General features: G+C 41.2%; 1 protein-coding gene across 2 annotated transcripts in view; it reads left to right on the top strand.

Annotated features, from left to right (window-relative positions):
• Positions 1-24,899, top strand: part of Fam3c (family with sequence similarity 3 member C) — a 55,497-nt gene that overhangs the window by 5,417 nt on the left and 25,181 nt on the right. For both annotated transcript variants that reach the window (XM_028762649.1, XM_028762648.1), the window contains exons 2-3: positions 13,043-13,096; positions 17,056-17,160. In XM_028762649.1, the coding sequence (XP_028618482.1) occupies positions 13,084-13,096; positions 17,056-17,160 (118 nt within the window). In that variant the 5' untranslated portion in view covers positions 13,043-13,083. The remainder of the gene's footprint in view (positions 1-13,042; positions 13,097-17,055; positions 17,161-24,899) is intronic.

Genomic DNA, 24,899 nt, shown 5'->3' with positions numbered 1-24,899 from the left:
GCCCCTGGAAGCCCGTGTTTGCCCCTCCTGGTCGGTATCCTGCAGGTTGAGTGTTGCCGAACAACTGGATGGGATGGACGGTCATGTGGATTCGAACTCTGTGCTGGACCGCCTTGACTCACTCGTAAAGTTTGCATCTCTGCCCAGCTGGCGTTGCTTTCTCCTTTTGCAAGTGAACACATAGGTGTTCTATGCTTTTGATGAGCGCTGTTCATTTTATTTTTATTTCTGCTGTATTCACAGCTGTAGTATGCATGATGGTCAGCGTTCTTATACTTAATAATGAGTGACAGATGGACGATTTGAGACCGATCCATCCAGCTGTAGCTCGCGGGAAGTCGTCAGCTTCAATTTACATAATTAATCCCTATAATATCTATCTGATAGATATTTGAACTACTATCTGATAGAACTTTTACCTTGTTTTTTATAGGCAGAAATCCATGCATACAAAATCTCTAATTTGCATCTTTACCGTCTTAGAGTTACTCAGTATTTCCTAGCGCATATTAAGTTTTTACAACTCCTCACACAGGTCAGATTTTACAGATTAGAATACAAATTTCCTGAGGTAGGAAGTAAAGTTGAATGATAATGGCGGATCCCCACGGCCTGTGCATTCCGGAAAGGACCGGTGACAGACTTAAATTTTCCAAGTCTTTGAAAACATTATTTTTTATACAGTGCTTTAGGGAGCACAGAGAAATCTCCATTAATGAAGAAGTAAAGTTAATAACGTCCCTGATGCCACTAACCAGGAAAGTGGCAGAAAAGGTAAGTTAGCATCCCTCGCCCTGCTGTCCTTCACCCCATTTCTGGAGGTTGCTCATCCGGTGATTTCTCCAGCAGTTTACTAGGTTTTTAGTTTTATGTAAGAGTTAGTTAGGTTTGTTTCATAGATTCTTAAAACATATACTCTACTTATTATAACAACCAGCTGATGACTTCCGGCAAGTTACAGCTAGACGCATCAAACTTGAATTGTCTATCTGTCTTCACTCGTTACTTAGGTATAAGAGCATCATGCTTACTACAGCAGGAAAAAAAATTCTTCTTTGTAGGAAGAAGTAATCACTTAAAGGGCAAGATAGAGTTCCTCTAGCCAGTGACATTCTGTGTCCCTATGGCTGTGGAGATGGGGCGGCACAGAATGATGGGATTATGTAGACCAGAGAGGCAGGCACAGACTTTCAATGGCACATTCTCTGTTTTGGTCCCTCCCTTGGTAAGGCTGTTGAGCATCTTGTGTGATAGTTCAGTGGCTGCATGAGCATCCTTAGCAGAGAGTTCTGTTGATTTTCCTCACAGCTCTTTCAGGCTTACTAAGGCAGATCCGTGGGATCAGCTGTGTAAACTAATGGCACCATGCATTACCTGCAATTAGTGGGCTTGGGATGAGTTTTGAAGGGCATTGGTTAGGATCAAAATAGAAGCTTGTAAAATTGTTTTAGCTGATAAAATTTTACCTATGTGGCTTCTATTCTGTGCCCATGGCTGCTGACCTGCCTTTCTGTTTGGGCAGATAGACCCACCCTGTTCAAGCACTTTTTCTCAGGGGTGCTTTGGCCGCTGAATTCTGTGAACCTTGGTGTACTTCAGTTTTACATTTGACCTAGGTATGAATGAAGGGCAGGGGAATCCTGAAACATGAGATTAAGAAGCTGTTAATCCCTGTCAAGTGTAATGTGAAGTAGTTACAGGAAATGAAGATCCCACCACGCTGGGAGGAAATTTATGCCCTCTCGTTCTTCCTTGTTTTCTTTCTTAGAAACAAAAATAAAACAAAACTCCAACAGAGTGTAAGCTGGTATATGGATGCCCCATTTTGTTCCTCCTATAGGTCAAACTTATTTTTCTATTTTTGTTATCTTTTCTCAAAAGAAATTTATTTTTATCTTTCTTTTCATATTTAGGGGTGGGGTCAAGGCCCTGGCTATGGCGCACTGTGGAGATCGGGGACCACTGGTAGGAGTTGCTTTTCTTTCTGGGCCTTGAAGTCAGGTTGTCAGACTTGTCAGCACACTTACCCTTTGTCATTTTCCTTGATAATATTTGTCTGCCCGTCCATCTTTCTCCTAATAGGATAGGATTAAGGTATTTAAGCAGCTGTAGAATTCTAAAGGACCAAGCAAAACTAAATGCTATTTCGTAGGTCTCTGTACTGGGTTCCAGAACTCTAATGACCATTTCAGTTTGTCAAGTGACTATTGGATTTCTAAACAAAATGCTGCTCTGTGGTGGAAAAGATCTGTAAGAAAACGAGGAGACAGTTTGAGCTAGAGTCTGTTCTAAGCATGACAAACAAGAGTTCTTTCTTCTTTTCCTCACCCCAGTCTCCAGATTTCCTGCCTGCCCCTCCCTCTGCCACCTGGCAGACCCAGTCCAGGGACTGCCAGACCCATTTCCATTCAGAAAATAATGAAAATTCCTGTCCTAGGAGTTGGACTTTGGGGTTTGATTTTGTGTTAGATCTGCCTTGGCTTTCATTTTTTATTTTTTTTTCCCCTTCTTAACTTTTTCTGTGTGCTGTAATCCTGAAGCCCTCAGCTCTAAGCCTTAGAGACCTAAATCACCCAAAAAGAGCTTGTTAAACATGCAGGGTTTTAATGCCTACTCTGAGGAGTCTGATCCTGCAGGTCAGCAGTAGCAGACACATTTGCTTGTTAAAGGCACACTAGTGATTCTGACCTCCCTGGTGTGGGTAACACTTTATTGAGGCCTTCAAAGAACTTGATAGGATGTATTTTACTAAAAACAAGCAAACAAACAAACAAAACAAAACAAAACCAACCAACCAACCACACAAACAAACAAACCAAACGTGTTTGGAAGCCTCTGTATTTAGACTGTTAATGGAAATAGCAGTGCATTTCTTAAAATTAACAATATACCTATTTAGGTGTCTTAAGGTTTTAGGGCTTCTCTTGTAATGTTATTGTATGCTGTTGTGAGGGTTAGGATGTAATATAAAAATCAGTTATATCGAAGGCTGGGAGATTACTCAGTCTGCTTGCCAGAGGATCTCTGGGGCTCTCTGCTTGGTCAGTCTAGCCTAATGAGTAATCTCCAGTTTCAATGAGAGACCATCTAGGGAGTAATCGAAGAAGACACCTGACAATGATGTCTGGTTTCATACACACACACACACACACACACACACACACCTGCCAACATATGCACACACCCACACAGACATGTACACACACAAACACCATACACAGACACACACACAGAATAAATTTCTTCGATGTTCAACCATGTAAACTCTTTATAAGAGTTTATGAAAGGTGGACTTATCTGACGTCTGTTTGTCATGAAGATTGTCCTGGTGGCTGAGCTTTAAAGTTTGCCTCAGAGATCTCTTCAGGTGTCATGCAGTCTACTCCATTTCTATTTATTTATGCATTAGTGGCTTCATAGAAAGTCTTGGAGGTCACTGAAATATTTACTTCAGGCAGGGTTGAAGTAGGTGTGGCAGTTCCATTTGACCTCTAGCTTTTTATCAGTTCTTTTCAGTTAGTTGGTACCCTTCATTTACTCCTGTTTATTGACAATATGCCGACACACACACACACACACACACACACACACACGACATTCCCTCCTGGGTGGAATGGTTTTGAGATGTGATGGTAATAAGGTTAACAGCACTCTGATAAAAGAGACCTGAACTCTGGCTGTGAGTTCAAAAAAATGGAAAGCTCAGATGGCCTTCAGGACCCTGATGGAGGGTCTGCAGGTTAGAGTCCATCTTTCTGTGCTAGCGAGAAGTCGGTGGAGAATAGCCCAGCTGGTGAATGAGCATCCTTTAGAGGGAAAAATTTGCTTAGTTATATTGTTAGGTTGAAGGGCACACACAAGGCTGTTTTCTTTTGAATCCCTTAAGTGTTTTGTTGGAAAACATTGTCAAGTGCATGCGGATCACCTGGCATATTTCAGTAATCGGCTAGCTCAGGTGCCTGGAGAGGAAAGGAAGAACTCTAGGTGTCTCTGTGGATTCTGCACTCTCCAGAGTTCTACTAGGAAGCTGCCAACACTGAGCTGTCTGTTGCAACACTGCTCTCACTCAATGTCTGTCAAGCTTCAGCACCTGTTGTTGCATTAAAGTCTTTGGGGGCAAATTTGGCCTTGGCTGGACACCTTCCCTAACCTGTGTTGAAGTAGAGACCTTGGGTATTAGAGCTGCGTTTGCCATTGTAGGAGAAGGGAGCTTTATTCAGGTTGTGGGAGATCAGATAACAGGTTTCTGAATTCTTCCTGGTTGCCAGCAAGGAAGAGCGATTTTGAAGTAAGGTAGAAGGACAGTTAATGAATGGCAGGCTTTGGAGGACACTGAAGTCTCACCAGTGCTGTCTTGTTTTGCCTCATCTCCTACATTTCTTGGGTAACAGTCTGGGGGAAGTAAGGAGCACCCTGGACTTGTTTCCACTTACCCACATTTAGATGTTAATACTCTTTTAAATCAATTTGCATTTTGTACTGCTGAAGACAAAAGAAGAAAAGTCATAAGATGCTGATTTAGATAACTGAAAAATTCAGAGATGGGGCATGGTGGCACATGCTACAGCATTCTGGAGGGGAGAAACTGAGGTGTCAGGAGCTAGCAGCTGAAATTCTGACTCAGACAAACAAACCAAAGCAGCCAGGAGTAGGTCATCTTTATTTTTTTATTTTTTATTTTTTTGTTTGGTTTTTCGAGACAGGGGGTTTTTCTGTGTAGCCCTGGCTGTCCTAGAACTCACTCTGTAGACCAGGCTAGCCTTGAACTCTCGAACTCAGAAATCCGCCTTCCTCTGCCTCCCAAGTGCTGGGATTAAAGGTGTGTGCCACCACTGCCCGGCTTAAATCCTTTTTCAAGTTACTACCTCTAGTAAGCATTTAGTGTTAGTCTTTAAAATCACTTGACGTTAAAAATCCATCTATTTAATTCTGTTACTGATAATATTTAAAACTGCGGCACCCAATCTATCTTGTTACGGTGCCTCCATGTTCCTGACTAGGTAAGGCCTGAGGCCACAAGTGGTGTTTTCTCCCCGATGCAGCGGCTCAGGCAGGCCAAAGCACCAGCCCTGCTACCCATGAGAAGCCAGCATGGGAGATGTCTCTGCCAGTCTCTCATGCTGTCTCCACAAGGCCGGGCTGAGCCCAGATCATTCTGCCATCCACGGAGTACCCGCTAGAAATGAGACTCTAATGCTTAAAGATTAACCAAAGGCTTATGCGTTTGGTAATGATCAATTAACAAGATGCCCACAACATTAGAGGTGTTACCCAATACCTAACCTAGATATTACAACTACCTTACACTGCTAGAGACACACATACATCGGCTACCATCTTCCCCTCTCTCTGGTCCTCCCTTCTTAGCTCCTCCTCTTCCTTTTCCTTCCTTTCTTTGCTCCTCCCAACTCCTCCCATATTACCTAGTTTATTGTAAAATATCCATCTACAAAATTCACAAGGACACAGTAATAGCAGCTTATGTTGCATACTGAGTTATTGTTTGCTCTTGCTTTGCAGTGCTAGGGAGCCAACTCCAGGCTTCTGACGTACCACTGAGCTAAAGCCCCGTCCTTGTTCTGCTGTTCCCTGTTTTTGTTTTGGACAGGGTTTGACATAGTCCAGGCTGGCGCCCTACTCATTTTCTAGTGAAGGATAATCTTGAAAGTTTGATCTTCTCATCTGTCTTAGTCACTGTTCTATTTGCTGTAAAGCTACACCATGACCAAGGCAACTATTATATTAGAAAGTATTTAATTGGGGACATGTTTACAGTTTCGGAGGTCTGGTCTACTGTCATCATGGCAGGGAATGTGTTAGCACACATGGCACTGGAGCAGTAGCCAGGACTACATCCTGACCTGTAGACTTAAGAGTCAGAGCCTAGCATGGGCTTTGGGATCCTCAAAGCCTACCTTCAGTGACACTACCTTTAATGAGGCCTCCTAATCCTTCTCAAATAGTGCCATTCCTGATGACTAAACATTCAGCTACAGGAGCCTGTGAGGGCTATTCTTATTCAAACCACCATTCCATCTCTCCCTCCTAAACGCTAGGATTGCAGGCATGCATCATGACGTCTCATTTTTATGGTGCTTAGAGATCAAACCCACGGTTTTGTGTGTGGTAGGCAGGCACTCTGCTGACTGTGCTCATGAGCCCCAGTCCTCATACTGGATTTTTAAATGTTGATGCTCCTTTCCAATAGATACAATCTTCTTACCTGCTTTTTGTTTTGTTTGTTTCCAAAATTTGTCTGGCCTGTAAGAGATCCATCTGCCTTTCCATGGGTTCCGTCCTCATGCACGGACATCAAGTGCTTTATCAATTGGTCAGCCTCCTCAGCCTAGGAAATGTCTTTAAGAGCTAGGTTATACAAGTTGGCCAAGCATCAGATACACAGTTACCCGTTCTTTTTTAAAGCCTGTCTCAACAAAGGCATATCAGCATGCACATAAGAAGAGTGCTGTTACATTGTTTCCATGACTGTAATCTTACCACTACCGAAGCAGAACTTAGTAACCATTTCTGTCAGTGTCTTTCTGTCTTCAGCTATGGGTTTGGAAACAGTCCAGACTCACTCACTCCCGCCTTTGCTGTGAGCAAGTAGCTCCAGCTATAGGAAGGTAAAGGTGTTTCCATTTGAATTAGATTCCTTCTGCTTTTCATGGAGTACAGGCTTCCTTCCTTTCATGGAGGGTACACGTGTCTTTGGTCAACACTCTTTCCATGGAAGCCATCTGTATTTTTCAGTCTTATATTTTATTTTTATCTATCTATCTATCTATCTATCTATCTATCTATCTATCTATCTATCTATTTATTTTGTTTTTTTTCAAGACAGGGTCTCTCTGTGTAGCTCTGGCTGTCCTGGAACTCACTCTGAAGACGAGGCTGGCCTCGAACTCAGAAATCCGCCTGCCTCTGCCTCCCAAGTGCTGGGATTAAAGGCATGTGCCACCACTGCCTGGCCTATTTTATTTTTTCTAATTAAACAAATTACTCCTTGAGGCTCAGCTAACCATATACGTAAGCATGTATAGTCTTTAAGGCAGAATCATGTTTTCAGAGTAGGTTGAAAAATAAAATTTGAATTCGTGAAACATGAAGATGGTATGAAACCCAGATTTTGTTGTCTGTATAAATAAAACTTTTTAAAAACACAGTTGGTACACTTGGGAGACACTTGGCAGGCAGAGCTAATCTGATCTCTTGAATTGCAGGCTAGCCTGATCTACTTAGTGAGTTTTAGGACAGCCATGGCTACATCATAGGACCCTATCTCAACAAGAAGAAAAACAATGAAATCCAAAAGCTCCCGTGTAGTTATACCCTCCAACTTTGTTCCATCCAGATGTGGATGTACAGCTGGAGTAGGAATTGTGGGACTTGATGCTAGAGCACCTTTTATACAGAAAATTTCTGGGCTTTTGCCTGGCAATCGTCACATGGATAGAGCTGTATGGAATTGCACCTTTTTTTCTTCTTTTAAATTTGGGACATTGTCTCCCTATTTAGTTTTAGCCGTTCTAGCTGTCCGGGAACTCACTATGTAGACCAGGCTGGCCTTGAACTCACAGAGATCTGCCTTCCCAGTGCTGGGCCTAAAGGTGTGCACCACTGTACCTGTTGTTTGAATCTTGTTTTTAGCAGTGCACATTTGTTTGTAGATTTAGCAGAGTGCCTACCCTAGTGACTCTTTTAAATGTAACTTCTGTTGCTCTCAGTACCAACCCATTTTCCTCTTGGACATTAAATGCTCAGAGGATGAAAATTCATTTTACCTTCTAAGCTTGACAATGCCTTCATCAGTCCAAGTTCATCTGAAAAAACAAATGATGTAGAGGTGATAGGTATGTACATATGCATATATATACATATATATACATATATGTATATATATGTATATATGTGTGTGTGTGTGTGTGTTTGTGTGTGTAGGTCTACAGATAGATAGATAAAAGTTCTATGTAATAAGCTGTATACATTTCTGTCGCTATGGGATTTATTATATATATTGCAATTTATCGGAAAAAGAAATGGGCTCACACAGCTCCAGAGGCTGAGAGATCCAGGCTTTGCAGTTGGCAAGCTGCCATCCAGCAGACCTGATCGTACAGTGTGCCTGTGCAGCGTAGTATTTTTCCAGCCTAAAGACAGGCAGAGAGCAGAGTTTCCCTATCAGAAAAGCCAGTGTTTCCTCCTCTACTCCAACACCATGATAAAAGCAAAAGATGTGTCCTCAAAGGGTAATGGGAATTCTCCCTTCCAGAACACAAAGGACCTTTGCAGCAGATTCCAGGTGGGTGTCCTCTGATCTATTTGGAGACAGCAGTCAGTGGGTTGAGGGTTCAGTCTCGAGACTACCTCTCCCTATTTAGATGCCGATTACAAGTCCAGGCTGCTTTTTTACATATGAGTCTGCTGGACTTGGACCAGCTATGAACTGGGGCCCCCACAACCGCTTCCTGAGGCTCAAGTAATTTGAGTGGTTTCTACTTAACTATCCGCGCTTTCAGGCTATTAGAAATGACACTGGTGAGCAGCTACAGAGGTTGTGGTGTGGGAAGGGGAACAGAGTTTCCCTGTCCTCTCTAGGTGTACCACTCCCCAGGAACCATAGCGTTCTACCCTGTGGGAGCCTTCTGGGCTCTAGCCTGTGGCATTTTGTGAGACTTCATTCCATAGGCATGACTGAAGCACAGGCAGCTGTGTTGAAATGTGGTTGGGCAGAAAGGAAATGAACTAATGCTAGCAGACTGAATGTGGAACCCCAGCAATTCATCTTGCCTCTTCAGCAGGCCTTCAGGACTGAGGAGAGTCCTGTGACCTGTCAGACAAAGCTTCACGGAAGGTTATTAGTGGCTAGCAATGACACAGAAAAGGTAGGTTAGGTTTCTGCCTCTTGCAAGGGGAAAGAGAAATTGGAGTCTATAATAACAGATAATTAGCATAATTCTTAAATCCTGCCTTGTGGAAGGAGTTCAGGAGCTATAGTATGGAAACTCTTATGTCTGAGGAGATACTTTTGACACATCAGGTCTGGATTGGAGCCCTACTGGAGGAAGGCACTTCACCTCCCTCAGTGTAGGTTCAGATGCTAATCATCCAGGTGGGTCCTTTCACACACTTACTGAATGGTGTTGACTTAAGGCCCTATCAGGATGGAATTGGCCTTCACAGACTGGCCTTAAGTATAGTCTATGTCTGTTGTTTTGTAGTTTGACCTGTTTTTTACCTAGTCTCTTGAAAACTCCAGCTCTGGAAAGAGCTGGTGGCCAGGGTGGAGGTGGGGTGTTAAGAGCACTTGTTCTTTACAGAGGTATTGGGTTCAAACCCGCAGTCTTCTGCCATTCCAGTTCCAGGGGATCTGATGCCCTCTTCTGAACTCGGTGGGCCACTGCATGCACAAAATGCTCCGACACACCTATAGAGCATGCATACACATAAAATAAAAAATTAAATTAACAAAAGAAAAGCCCCAGCCCACTTGAATATTGGAATCATCTGAGTTTAATTGGTTTGGTTAAGATTGTTATTTGGCCAGCACTGAATTAAAGTTGGAATAAGGTGAATGGTGGTTCTCTATTTTGTGAAATATAATCCATAATATTTTCTTTTGTCTGAATTAATTTTTTTCAGTATTATGCTATAGTATATATTTGTATGCATATTTTCTTTCATCCTATTTCTCTTGAGGTAGTAGTAGGATTTCTAACACTTGAACTTAAGTCAGTTTGACAAACTGTCAGATCTCTAGAGTGACTAGTTTGCAGCAGAGATTAGCAATTCCCAGAGCAATTTGCCAGAGCCAAGTTGATTGACGTGGTATTTTGTCAACAAGGTCTTGAGTACATCAGTGTGCAGTGGGGAGAAATGGAACAATGTTTGTGAGCGTCTTTCCTGCTTTTAGGAACCTCCTTGTCTTCCTCTGTAAGGCCAGCACAGTACCTAGGACTACTAGACTAGCCGGTTGGTGGGAGGACTGGCTGGCCAGACAGTAATTGTTTTTATGGTAATTGTTTCTCTGGCTTGTTTCTTTGATACAGAACAGTGTTATAATGAAGGAATGGGGATTGTGGTTGGACCTGTGACCTGTGCTTTTGTTACTGTTGGTTCTTATCTTAATGAATTCTAGACAGGTCCTTCTTATATAGCAGCCTAATTTTGAGTTAGAAACTTGTATTAAATTGGACCAATCTAGGTAGTTGGGCTCAAAGAACTGTTTAAATGAAAACATCCAGAAAATTGGGCTTGGTTCCCAGAGCTCCTACCTTAAGACTCTCTTCTTTACTCTCAGGCCCCGAGTATGCACACACTTCGGGTCAGTGTGGCCTTACTGATTGTATTTTCAGGTGACATATGCACCTCTCATTTAGCATTCTTATTTAAAATGCTGAAAGTTGTTTTGGACTATGCCATCACTTTTGGAGCAATGAATTTCTTAAGTATCCTGTCTTGAATATTTTAATATTCACATTTTTGTTTCTTTTGAGAGACAGTGTGTTTCTCTGCATAGCCCTGGCTATCCTGGAACTCGCTTTGTAGATCAGGCTGGCCTCAACTCAGAGATCTGCCTGTCTCCACCTCCCAAGTGCTGGAGAATATTTGCATTTTGTTCTGTTCTAAGACTGTTCTCTTTATTACTAATATTCTGGTTTTGGAAACTAGTTCAAATTTTTGTATCCCACCTTTCACTGAGGACTCAGAACATTTACGTCCTTTGACTTACTGCCTGGAGACTAGCCTTCTGAATCGTTAGCTGAGACTTTTTTATTCCTGTACTGTTGTGTTTAATTGTCTCTGGACCTATCTCTTCTTGACTGCCAGCCGTCTGTCTTCCTGTGCTGTTACTTCCACCACCTCAGATTGTTGTGTCTTCAAATGTTCTTTAAACAGCCAGGTATGGTTTGGAGTTAGCGCATCATAAACACCTTACTTTGCCCTTAAAATCTATTTCAGTACTCCTGTTCTTCGGATTTGCACTTTTGCATCATTAAAGATGCAAGAAAGTTAATTAAGGAAATTAATTAAAGATGTGTTAATGATCGAGGCATTTTGATGAGGTTTTTAATAGAGAAAATTTTTTCTAAATGTTAATTCCCTAAGATATTTTAATGGAAAACAATTGCATTCACAAACATAGTTGCTTACAGAGCTGCCTGTTACAGAGTTTAGAAGCAGAAAAGGCCAAGCAGGAGGCTGGCGACTAATTATGCAGGTGTGGTCTCCCCAGCAATGGAAGCTGAAATAGCACCTCAGGTGTCTGGTACCCAGCTGCTTATCACCTCTTAAAAGACATTTTCCTAGGCCACACTCAGGAGGGAAATTATTTGGCATACGAGAGGGGAGGAAAGCCACGTGTGTGTTGTGAACGCAGAGTTCAATTTTACTGGAAACCGAAAGAGGATTTAGAATCCGTCGGAGTTTTTCTTTTGAGGAGCCGAGTCACTCCCCCATCGCGTGCCTCTCTTCCCGTTATGTGAAGTTTTGTGAATACTTCAGTATCTCTTCTTTTAGAATTCTGGTTGGTGCCTAAGGACTTTAAGTAGATAGTATTGACTTCGGCTATTGTATAGATGTTGTTCACATAGATAACAAAGGGAAAAAAAATACCAATAGTGAACAGCTCAGTTAAAGTGTTGGTGTATTTTGCTTCAGGTTAGCTTTTGCAGAAGAATGGGAGCCAGCTGAAGACATGGGGGGTTGGGACCACGTAGGCTTTCCACCAGACTGCTTTTTCCAGTGAATAGGAAAACTGGATATTCTTTTCAGCGCCCTTCAGGGAAAGGTCATTTTGGGGGAAGAGGGACTATCTGTGAATTATTAAATCAGTACATATGCGTGTGTGTGTGTGTGTGTGCTAGTGTGTGTCCACGCTTGTGTTTGGGAACCTGTGTGCCACAATGTGTGAGCAAGAGATCAGAGACATAATGTATTTCTGATTAATAGGATCTATTACACAGAACCGTTTGAATTCTGTTTCTTTACAAAACGTTGATTGAAGTTGTCTGGTTGAATGTGGGTGTGGTTTTGGCATAAAAGTCTTACTTATCAGTTCCATTTTAAGTAAGCGTTTCATGTAGTTTGAATTTGGTAGGAAGGAGAAGCACACACACATGGCTTGTCTTTACTTTTTTTCTAGTCTATGTTGCCAATTGGTAAAATAATATCAAAGAATAGTTCCTATCCAGAGTTTGCTGTGAATGCTTACAACAGTGATATCCAAATTATGTTATAAAAAATGACATACATAATTTGTTAGTCTCACCAGCGAGAATAAGACCCCTACCACAGTTTTGAGCCAAATTTGAAGCAAGCTTTAATTAAGTACTGGCCAGGAGGATGGACTCTGGCTAAGTCCATGCCTGGGTTCCTAGAAAATGGCCACATTTTGCAGAGGCTTAAAAAGGCAAAATTTGAAGTCCAACATATTTCCTATTAGGTTCAGTCAGGTGCAAGCATATATCCTGACCTATTTCCTGCCTGTGCACCTCCCACCCACCTCCAATCAAGCTGATCAGTGCAAACAAACTTGTTTAAGGGCACACAAACTTGTGACTTGTTATTTCCCAAGAGTCATAGCCCCCTACATTTTAAGTATTGTCTGTCTTTGGGCAAGTGGGGCTTGCAGGTTATCTTTGGCTCTTATGTATCCTGTGTTGGCATGAACTGGTGGTCTATCTAAACTCCATTTCTACAAATGGTGTCTGTTGGTAAAGCGCTATTGACCTCATGTACCCGGGTTCCTCACGGATGTGTGATCGCTGAGGGTCACAGTCACCCTCTGTAGGCACAGGTGTGATGGCTCGTGGCCTTGCTTATTTATCCATGGGAGCAAAGGACACAGCCAAGCAGGAGACTCAGGCAAGGCAAGTTCTTTTGCCTTCTTTTAATGGCCCAGGAGAAGGAGTGGCCAGTGATAAAATATGGCATGGTATTTACTTAACTAGTTTGGCATATCTATCCTAAACTAACCTCAATCTAAGGGAGGAATATTCATTGTATAATTCATGGTGTTTGCCTTTCCTTTTGATTTTAGGACCTTCTTTCTGAGAAGTGCCAGAGAGTAAGAAGGCAAAAATGCGGGTAGCAGGTAAGATATTTAATCCAGTGAAAATCATTTTTATTTTTTTATAATTTATTTTATAACCTGTTTGCTCAATAACGGCTGAAGGAGAGGATATATGATTCATTAATTCTTTTTTCAGCTTTCATCCTTCTCCCCCCAACTTCCTTCTCTGGGAGCTGGGGGAGTTTCTTGATTCCTAGTCCAAACTGGTTTTAAGCTATCTTCTGGCCTCAGGTGCCATCATACCTGTAATGTTTTGGAAAGTTAAGTACCAGGCTGAAATAAACTAAATCATATTTAGCCTTTTCATTTTATGTAGTCAACAAATCACTACTTGTACACTTAGTAAATATTACATACATTTTTGTAGATTTGCCATATTGGAATTATGCCAAATATTAACATTTACTTTTTTAGTGTGGTAAGCATATTTGTCTAATAGTACATATAAAATACTCAAAGGATAGTTTGAAAATGAAGAGAATGATTTTTTCTTGCTAAGTTAAAAAAAAAGGAATTCTAAAGTGGAACTTTCTCCTGTGTGAAGTTAAGTGTAGTGTACATGAAGAATTTCCTAAACTGTGGTTTTGCTTTGATTTTTTTTTTTTTTTTAGTCTAGGTATGAATCCAGGATATTAAAGTAATATGAAGTAGTGTGTTATTTACATTGAAAGTTGTTGGTAGATGTCCATAGTATTAATATAGGTATTGGTAAGCGTTTTTAAAGGGTAGACCCATCAATCCTCAGTTGGCCTTTCCCTACCTAAAAGTGAAAACATGTTTCTCCTATGCTGCCTTCAGCCAAAGGCCCCTCCCAAAAGCACCTTACTCTGAGGAATTCTGCTAACTCTGTGCTACAGGAGAAAACAGGTTGTTTTTCCAATCTCAAGATAATTAGTCTTCTTCTTAATTGTCACTTTCTTACAAGCAAACCCAGTATTTTCCTAGAGTCATTTATCAAAGGTGCCCAAAGTCAAGGTAGATGGGCAGACAGCTGTTTTTAATTTCTTACAGTTGTGTAGAATCAAGCAGAGCTGATCAAACACCATGATTACTAAACCAAGTTAACTGAAGGTTGCTATACATGCTTTTGTAAAAACATGATAAATTAGACTCTCTCTGCTTTGAAGTTACAGAGCGTCATTTCTAAGTAGCTACACACTTGTGGGGTAAGAAGACTCCAGAAACAAGAGATTGTATTCTTAAAAAAAAGGTCACACTCCTGTTTTGTTTGCTTAGCAATTTGTTTCTGTATATTCTTAAGTTCAGCAGGATGGTTTGTAACCTCGGTCTCCTGAGGATTTTTAAATACGCTGTTCGAGTGCGATGACCAGAGCAAGTTCTTACTTTGCACATAATTCTAAATGCACTTAGTTAAATTAGCTTCATCAGCTAGTTCTTGTGTTTGTGCTTTTCTTGGCATAGGTCTGGGGGCCTTTAATGTCCTATAAAGGACAGTTAGTTATGAGTTCACTGCTTTGAACTAATTAACATCTCCTAAACGGAAATTCTTTCTTGTTGCTTTGAGAGGCTCACTTAGCCTAAAATGTAATGATCTTTGGTTCATAAGTGTGGGAACAGACTCAAAGCAGTGCTGTCAGTGGCTAGAAGTAAGACGCAATGATACAACAAGTCAGGAATGGGATTGTGGTTGTGATATCTTAAGCTCCTTCCAAGGTCAGCATTAGATGTTCGGACCAACCCTAGAGACCATATTCTGTAGCAAGCTCCCGGAGGCTACCACTGTAGAGACGGCGAGAGTCTCTGCTGCTAACTTTTCTGTCTCTTGGGGCATCTCGTTCTTTCTTGTTCCAGGCCAGTGTAAGTGAACAGGCCCTGCTCTAAGACTCAGTGCTGAGGCTGGAGCGACAGCTGAGAGCACTCGATGCTCATGCTGCAGAGGACCAAGGTTTGCTTCTCAGCACCCACACGGTGACTCTGAACCTGAACCATCTGTAACTAGTTCAGGGGATCTAACACCCTCTTCTGACTTCCACAGACACCAGGCATGCACATTCACATGTATACACGTGTATACGTAGGCAGAAACACTGACATGTGAAGTAAGATAAGGAAATCTTAAAAAGGGAAACGCCCCATTAGTGGGACCCTGAGCAAGTTCAGCCTTGAACAGTCTAAGTTTCATCCGTCTGCTTTAGGCGACAGTGGGGGCTTATCCCCAATTATAAATGCCCATGACTGCTAGAAAGTAAGGGAGAGGCTTAGCATGCTGTATTCATAGCTATACGTGAGGGGATGCTAGAAAAATCTCTGCACCTTCCTCCCAATTTGTTTGTGAATCTAAAACTGCTCTAAAAACACATCTGACCTAGCATGTGATCACCTTCACCTGGCATCTGTCACCTTCAAGCCACATCTTACTTGCTAAAACCTGTGTGTGCCATCTGCCATAGTCATTTGTCTATTGAGCATACATGTGCTTTTCGTGAGAAGGCGGTCCAAACCAAATGGAATTTTGCTCACGTGTATATTAAAATATAGTCAGTTAGTAGTCCCTCTAAAAAGCAGGAAGCAGACTTTGGAGGGAGAAGTGAGGGGGTGGAAGAGAGAAGGATTAAGCAGTTGGACATACTCAGTTCCTTTTTCATTCCTGTATTAGTAGAATTTTTTTAAAGTCATTTTTTTTAGTGTGGTTTTAGATTCACAACCAAATTGGGAGGCAGGTACTGAGATTTTGCTAGCTTCCCCTCACGTACGGCTATGAATAGAGTATCTCTAGATAGTACTGAGGAGGCTCTGGCGGTCTTTCCAAACGTCTTCAGTTTCTTCCTGCCCCTCCCCTCCTAGAATATAGACCATTCTTTTTGGATCTATAAGGTTAGATGATCTTTTTTTTCTTTTTTAAATTTTTCCTTACCTGCTGTGTTGATTTTTGACAGAAGAATATGTCATTTAGTGTTAGAATGGGGTACTGTATAGGACACTAGGTTTTCTCGGGGAGGCTTTCAGTCCTGTCCATGTGCAGCCATCCGTTTATCTGGAATCTTAGGGTATTGCTTCATCTCTGGGATTTTTTTTTCTCTTTAAGGTTGGATAACTGCATACTTCATCTACCTTTTTCCCATCAATAGAGATTAAACCTGAACCATTAGTATGAGCGAGCAATTGAGATTGGCTAAGACACAAATATATTAATTCTGTTTCTGAATAAACACTCCATGTCTCTGAAGTCCAGAGGTTGAGAGGGAAGCTTCTGACACTGGGCCACTCCCTTTTTACCTTGCACTTTGTGATTTGCTCCATAGTGTTGCCTAGGAGTGCTAGATGAGTCATAGTAAGCAGATGTTGCAATGATGGTTATTAAAAGGTAGTCTGACACCCTAAAGATACAAAATTAAAAGCTGGGGAGCAGGCAACTCCTAGAGCTTATCACACAGCCAATAACTGTGATCTCCAAGCCTGCCCTTCAGGGGAAAAGTCCTGTCTTAACCTAGGCACTAGGCAGGAGGAGGAAGGTGGTGTTTGTGGTTCCCCGTGGGGTTAGGGAGCTCCAGGAGATGGCTTGGTGATAGGACAGTAAACTTGCTGCATTTCTCTCGTCAATTCTTTCCTTCCTGCATGTCCTGGCCTTGGCATCTCCAGAAGGTCTAGTGTTTTGTATCCCTGGACAGCATTGCTCTTTAGTGATTAGAACGATTAGGAGCATGTAGTCCTGCAGGCATGTGGCAGTGTTCCATTCACCAAGACTCCTGAGGTCAGCTAGCTGCTGATACCCCACCCCCTCACCCCTCCAAATCCCCCTAGACAGGCATCTCGGGTCTTCCTTCTGAGAGTTGATTGGAAAAAAATCCCTTGACTTGGTGTGTAAAGTCATTGTAACCCCAGTAACATTAAGGACTAGGGGATGACAAAATAGAACTATATTCATCTTTATGCTTTTGTAGGGATGTAGTATCTGTGTAGCAGAAGTACCGTTCATTAGTTTATAAAACCATGCTGAGTTGCTTCTGTCTTTTTTCCAGGAGCCGCAAAGTTGGTGGTGGCTGTGGCAGTATTCTTACTGACCTTCTATGTTATTTCTCAAGTATTTGAAATTAAAATGGATGCAAGTTTAGGAAATCTATTTGGTAAGTTTCACACCCTCCCTATCCCCCCCACCTTAAATGACTTTATTCTTTTTGTTGTTTTCTGTTTTTTTTTTTTTTAGTACAAACTTTATCCTCTTTGTAAAAAAACATTCTTTGACAATTTCATACATGTATTTTGATTGTGAACACCCCATTACATTGTTACCCCCTTCCCACTCCTATTCCCATCCAGTCCACACCCTCCTAGTTGCACTTCATGTTTTTTTTTTTTTTTCCCAACCTAGTCAGTTTAAGCTAGTATATCACAGTTCCCGCCCCATCAGTGACTGAATATTTCCTGTCTGGTCTTCTGCAGGCAGTTACAGTTGGTGTGATTTCCTGAGTACTGTGACCTCGGACACAGCACTTTTTAGTTCCCCTCCCCTTTGAATTCTCTCTGCCTTCTCTTCTCCATGGCTCCCTGAGCTTTCAGCGAGGATGGTACACGTGTCCTGAACAGGGCTGAGGGCTCAACAGTCATATTCTTGTAGCACGTTGACTAGGTATGAGTTTCTTGAATTAGCTGTCACCTACTGTAGAACAACTTCATTCTTTTAAGAAAAATAGTTTATTATTTTGTGTGTGTGGACAGTTATTTTGCCTGCATGTATGGCTGTGCACCATATACATGCCTGGTGCCAGAGGAGGCCAGAAGAGGGCATCAAATCCCCTAGAACTTGAGTTACAGACAGTTGTGAGCTGATGTGTGGGTACTAGGAGTAGATCCTGGGTAATCTGGAATGGCAGTCAGGACTCTTATCTCCTAGCCCCAGACTCTTATTTTTTAATTAATTAATTAATTAATTAATTAACTAACTAACTTTATATCCCGATCAACTTTTCTGTCATTCCTCCCCTCCCAGTTCTTTCCCTTTCTTCCCCATCCACTCCTCTTTTTCTCTTCAGAAAAGAAGAGGCCTCCCATAGATATCAACCAGCTTTTGCATTTCAAGTCACAGTAACATCAGGAGCAACTTCTATTGAGGCTAGATGAGGCAGCCCAGTAGGAGGAAAGGGTCCCAAAGACAGGTTACAAAGTTACAGACAGCCCCTGCTTCAGCTGTTAGGGGTCCCAGATGAAGACTAAGTTACACAACTGTTACATAGGTGAGAAGGCTTAGGTCAGTCCCATGTGTGTTCCCTGGTTGGAGGTTCAGTCTCTGAGCTTCTAGAGGCCTAGGTTAATTGATTCTGTAGGTTTTCTCGTGGTGTTCTTGATGCCTCTGGTTCCTACAAGCCTTCCTTCCCACCTCTTCTGCAGGATTCTCCGAGCTCCACCTAATGTTTGACTGTGGGTCTCTTCATCTATTTCCATCAGCTAGGAGAAGCCTCTCTGAGGATGATTATGCTAGGTTCCTGTCATCTGAAAGTATAGCAGAATACCATTAGCAGTGTCAGGAGTGGGCTTTCTCTCATGGCTCACGCTGGATAAGTCAGTGGTTGGCCATTCTGTCGATCTCAGCTCCATCTTTATTCCTGCACATCTTATAGGCAGGACAAATTATAGGTCAAAGATTTTATGCTTGGGTTGATGTCCTAATACCCCCCCCCCCCCATTAGAAATCTTGTCTGGTTAAGGTAGAAGGCTGATTAAGGCTCCATATCCCGCATTACTAGGAGGAGTCCTAGCTAGAGTCACCCTCACAGAGAGAGTTTCCCATTGCCCTAGGTTTTGATTTTATCCTAGAGATACCCCTTCCCCCCCCCCCACGGATTGTGTCGCTCCCGGTGCGCCCCACCCCCCAACGGGGGGCCCTTTTGTCCCCCTCCCCCCTCCCCAAGGTCTATTCTATTTCTCTGCTCAGTGGTATTAATTCGTCCAGGTCTATACTCCCTCCGCCCTTGTTGCTAAACTTCTTTGGGTCTGTGGACTGTAGCATGCTTATCCTTTACTTTACAGCTAATATCCACTTATCAGGAGTACATACCATCTTTGTCTTTCTGGGTCTGGGTTACCTCACTCAGGATGATCTTTTTCTAGTTCCATCCATCTGCCTGCAAATTTTACGATGCCATTGTTTTTAATAGCTGAATATAATAGCTCCATTGTGTAAATGCACTACATTTTTTTTTGTTTTTTTTTTTAATTATTTTTAGATTGATTTTATTTATATGAGTACACTGTAGCTGTCTTCAGACACACAAGAAGAGGGCATCAGATCCCATTTACAGATGGTTGTGAGCTCCCATGTGGTTGCTGGGAATTGAACTCAGGACCTCTGGAAGAGCAGTCAGTGCTCTTCACTACTGAGCCATCTCCCCAGCCCCCACACCACATTTTCTTCATCCATTCTCCAGTTGAGGGACATCTAGGTTGTTTGCAGTTTCTGGCTGTTATGAATAAAGCTGCTATGAACATAGTCGAGCAAGTGTTCTTGTGGTATAGTGGAACATCTTTTAGGTATATGTTCAGGAGTGGTATAGCTGGGTCTTGAGGTAGAACTGTTCTCAATTTTCTAAGAAACTGCCAAATTGATTTCCAAAGTGACTGTACAAGTTTGCACTTCCACCAGCAACAGAGGAATGTTCCCTTTGCTCCACATCCTCGCCAGCATGTGCTGTCACTTGAGTTTTTGATCTTAGCCATTCTGACCAGGGTATGATGGAATTTCAAAGTCGTTTTGAATTGTATTCCCTCATGGCTAAGGATGTTGAAATTTTCTTTAAGGCTTCTCGACCATTAGAGATTCCACTGTCAAGAATTCTCTGTTTAGATTTGTACTCTAGTTTGGTTTGTTGATATCTAGTTCCTTGAGTTCTTTATTTATTTTGGATATCAGCCCTCTCTCAGGTGTGAGGTTGATGAAGATCTTTTTCTGTTCTGTAGGTTGCCATTTTGTCCTATGATGATATCTTTTGCCTTATAGAAGCTTTTCAGTTTCAGTAGGTCCCATTTATTAGTTGTTGACCTTAGTGCCTGAGCTATTGCTGTTCTGTTCAGGAAGTTGTCTGCTATGTGAATTTGTTCAAGGCTATCCCCTACTTTCTCTTCAATCAGGTTTAGTATATCTGGTTTTATGTTAAGGACTTTGATCCACTTGGACTTGAGTTTTGTGTAGGGTGATAGATATGGGTCTATTTTCATTCTTCAACATGCAGACATCCAGTTAGACCTGCAACATTTGTTGAAGATGCTTTCTCTTTTTCAATTGTATGATTTTGGCTTCTTTGTTAAAAATGAAGTGTGCATAGGTAGGTGGATTTACATTAGGGCTTCAGTTAGTTTGTTAGATTCCATTGATCAACTTGTCTGTTGGTGTGTGTGTGTGTGTGTGTGTGTGTACTATGTAGATGTTACTATTATTTCTCAGTATTACAGCTTGAAATCAGGGATGGTGATACCTCCAGGTGTTCTTTTATTGTACAGCATTGTTTTAGCTATCCTGGGTTTTGTTTGTTTGTTTGTTTGTTTGTTTTTCCATATGAAGTTGAGTATTTTTCTTTTAATGTCTAAAGAATTGTCTTGGAATTTTGATGGAGATGGCATTGAATCTGAAGATTTTGGAAGATGGCCATTTTCACTATGTTATTCCTTCCTATCCATGAGCATGGGAGATCTATCCATCCTCTGAGATCTTCAGTTTCTTTCTTCAAAGACTTGAAGTTCTGGTCATACAGGTCTTTCACTTGCTTGATTAGAGTTACACCAAAGTATTTTATATTACTTGTGGCTATTGTGAAGGGTGTTGTTTTGCTCATTTCTTTCACAGCCTGTTTATCATTCATACAGAGTTGGGCTACTGATCTTTTTCAGTTAGTTTTGTATCCAGCCTCTTCGCTGAAGGTGTTTATCAGCTGTAGGAGTTCCCTCATAGAATTTTTGGGTTCACTTACATATACTGTCATATCTTCAGCAAATAGCAATACTTTGACTTCTTCCTTTTCCAATTTGTATTTCCTGATATCCTTTAGTTGTCTTATTGCTTTTCCTAATACTTCAGGTACTATATTGAAGAGATACAGAGAGAATGGGCAGCCTCATCTTGTCCCTGTTTTTAGTGGAATTGCTTTAAGTTTCTCTCCATTTAATTTGATGTTGGCTGTGTATTGCCTTTATTTTGTTTAGGTATGTGCCTTGTATACCTGTTTTATTCTTAGCATGACTGCCCAAAGTGTAAGTTCTTAGCATGGATTTACTAATGCTTTGGCTGTCTAGAAAAAGAGTTATTATCTGAGTAAATGTCATTCAATCTAATAGTCTAAAAAACATAATATATCTCAGAATAAAGCCAGTATGAAGCATTCCATTTTTCTGTTTGACTTTTTAAACATATTTAATGACTATTTGCTGCATGATGATGAGAAGCATTAATCATGGCTCTGAAGTGCTCACTGTAGAAAAGACAACAACACTGCTATGTTGAAATTGTTTCTTCACTTGAGTTAACTGCTTGAAAAATGAACCCAAATCTAGTTTGTATAAGAGTCAGAGAAGTGCATCATAAGTGTTGGTCCTTAATAGTATTCTTTCTTTTCTCTGGCGATTTTCATTTTTTGCCCACATATTTAGTGTTTTTATGTTGCAAATGTACCCATATAAGGTCCTTTGACTCAGATTTACCTTTTCAGTACTAGGGATCCCAGGGCCTTTCACATGCTAGGCAAGTTCTCTACCAGTGTTGTCCTTCCTTCCTTCCTTCCTTCCTTCCTTCCTTCCTTCCTTCCTTCCTTCCTTCCTTCCTTCTTTCTTTCTTTCTTTCTTTCTTTCTTTCTTTCTTTCATTTTTCGAGACAGGATTTTTCTGTATAGCCCTGGCTATCCTGGAACTCATTTTATAGACCAAGCTGGCCTCGAATTCAGAAATCCACCTGTCTCTCTACTTTCTTAATTCAGTATCTAACAAAACCCTCAACTTAACAACATGGAACCAGGTATATTTAAGTCTATTTTAGATAATCCCATATCTTCTTTATTTTCACATTTTCCTATTCTAGAAGTGTACTCTGGTTTTCCTGTGGCACTGTAGGCTGTCTCAGAATTTACTGTGTAGCCCTGGTGGTCCTTCAGCCTCCCCTACTCCCCAAGTGCAAAGATTACAGGTGTGCACCACCACCATGCCCACCATACACTTTCTCTCTCTTCTGAATCATTGGAAGTCCAACCCAGGGCTTTGCACATACCAGACAAATGCTGTACCATTGACCCATATCTTCCTCTTGCATCAAAGATTCTGCTACATACCAGCACTTAACCTTTTATGTCAAATACTCTTCAGAGCATCCTGATGACTCAGTATCTGGGATATGGCATGTGATTCTGCCAGTTAAAATGAGCCCATGTCTAGTACTTTAACTAGAAACTTGTCTCTCCTAATTTCCATTCTCGTGTTTCATATTGCTAGGGACCTTCCTATCATGTGTGTTTTACCTGTTTGATCTAGGAACTGTTTAGAGCAGGTATTTGCTTTAATCTTGCAACTGTAGTGAATTTTATCTATAAACTCTTATCTATTGGATTTCAGTCTACATTGAACTGCTGTAAATAGTAATTGTGGGGTTGGTTTGATTTCCTGTTTAGAATATGTTAGTCCTTACATTGGTTTCAGGAGCCTGGTTTCTAGTTACCCAGAGTGGTCACTACAGTTCAGTCAGTGGTGAGTTTCCTTTTAGTTGTCCTTTGTAATAACTTAATAGCTTGAACAGATCATTTTTTTTCTTTTTTATTAAAAGTAGATTCTTTTCTCATACACTATATATCCTGATTACAGTTTTCCCCTCCCTCTACTTCTCCCAGTTCCTCCTCTCCACTCTTCCCATCCAGGTCTACCCACCTCATTTCTGTCTTTCATTTGAAAAGAACAGGCTTCTAAAAGATAGCAACCAAGCATAACAAAATAAAATATAGTAAGATGAAACAAAAATCATCTCATTGAAGTTGGACAAGGCAAACCAAGGGAAGGAAAAGAACCCAACTGATGCATTTTGTTTGTTCATTTTTTGAGACAGGGTTTCTCTGTGTAGCCTTGGCCGTCCTGGAACTCACTCTGTAGACCAGGCTGGCCTTGAACTCTGAGATCTGCCTGTCTCTGCCTCCCATGTGCTGGGATTAAAGGCATGTCCCCACTAAACCTGACTCATTGTCTCAGACTTTTTACATTATACTGTTTTAGAAAAATAAAATAGACATTTCTAGACTGGAAGAATGAACAATTTGCCTACAGTTAATGATTGAAATTACCGAGATAGATTGTGACTTCAAAGAATAAAATAAGAATTAAAAGGCAAAGAACCACAACAACTAAAAAAAAATCTAACCACTTAAACCTGGTATTTTGGCATGAGGATGTAACTCAATGGTAAAATGCAGGAATACTTTGCTTAGCTTACCTAGATTCAATCCCCAGCACATCCCACCTCCAAATACACAAACTCCATTTTTTTAAAATAAGACTTAATCTTGAAGGAATTATCGAGTCACACTCCTTTTGCAAAAATAATACCTAGAGACTGTGGATATCCTTGACTTATAATTCCTCCCATTAGTAACATTTTAGGAACTGTAAAATGCCACAGGCAGGACATAGACTTCCGTGATTTAATGCAGTGTTAGTTTTCCGCATGGGTATTTAGCTAGTACAGAACTGAACGAAGTCCATATTACCTCTACAGACATTGCTGCAGTGAATTTGTGGACCTAATTATTTTTAGCCTTTGGTGTTTGAGCCATTGTTCAGTATTATATGTGTAGGTTACTTTAGACAGTATTAAAAGCTTAGGTACAACGTTGTTCTAATCCTATAGTCTGACTTAACTGAAGGACATTCATTGAAGTCTGATGAATCAGACAGGGTTGTACCCGTCCCTTGATGTATTGTCTAAACGAAATTAAAGACTGGGGTTATTACCTAGAGTCAGAAGTAAAACGTGCAGGTGAAGAGGGGCTGTTATCTTCCAAGTTGTGCTTATGCCTGACACTTTGACAATGCCCTGTATTAATTAATGAAAATTAGGTCATTAGGTCATCTGCTTGCCTGCAGGTTCTCATTCTCATAATTGCAGCCCAAGGGAAAATCTTTCAGTTTTGATGAGTATTGGATACAAATAAACTAACTTTGTATAAAAGTGCTTCTTGAGAGGTTTCTTTGCCTTCAAGCATCTTATCGGCTAACACGTGTTCCATGGAGGGATTTTATCCAGAAGCCTAGTGACTAACGAACGGATTTCCATGACATTGTTTTTAACTAAGTAGCAGTTACCAGTTTGGCATCTGAAATTTAACAAGCAAAATGATTTGATCCTTTCTGGGTTTTTTTTTAAACATCTATTTTTACTGTTTTATGTATGTGGGTGTTCTGCCCTCATGTACATCTGTGTACTTGAGGATATGGTGAGCCTCCATGTGGATACTAGGAATGGAACAGGTCCTGTGCAACAGTAAGTGCTCTTAAACACTAAGCCAACCCCCCAGCCCTATTGTTACTTAGCCCTTCCTTCTCTGAGGCTGCCTGCTTAAAAAAAAAAAAAAAAGTCAACACCTCTCATATTTTCTGGAATTGGCTCTTTAAAAAAAAAAAAGCCTAGATGATATTAACAGGGTCTTTGATAGATAGACTCAGGCTTGAACCTCTTTAGTCAGAAGAGTTATTTTAAAGGTCCCTAACCTGCTACTGTGCTCTGCGAATGACTGGTGTTCTTTCTGTACATAGTCATCCTTTAGAAGTGGTACAGCCAGCCTGGGTGCTACATGGGATGATTTTAAGATCTAGTTCTGGACTAGATTTGGCAGGATGGCTCAGCGGG

Source organism: Grammomys surdaster, unplaced genomic scaffold, assembly GCF_004785775.1.
Source record: "Grammomys surdaster isolate TR1022 unplaced genomic scaffold, NIH_TR_1.0 134, whole genome shotgun sequence".
In the NCBI taxonomy this organism is placed as follows: Eukaryota; Metazoa; Chordata; class Mammalia; order Rodentia; family Muridae; genus Grammomys; species Grammomys surdaster.
Note: the sequence above shows the minus strand (reverse complement) of the source record. Positions and strands in the feature narration are given on the sequence as shown.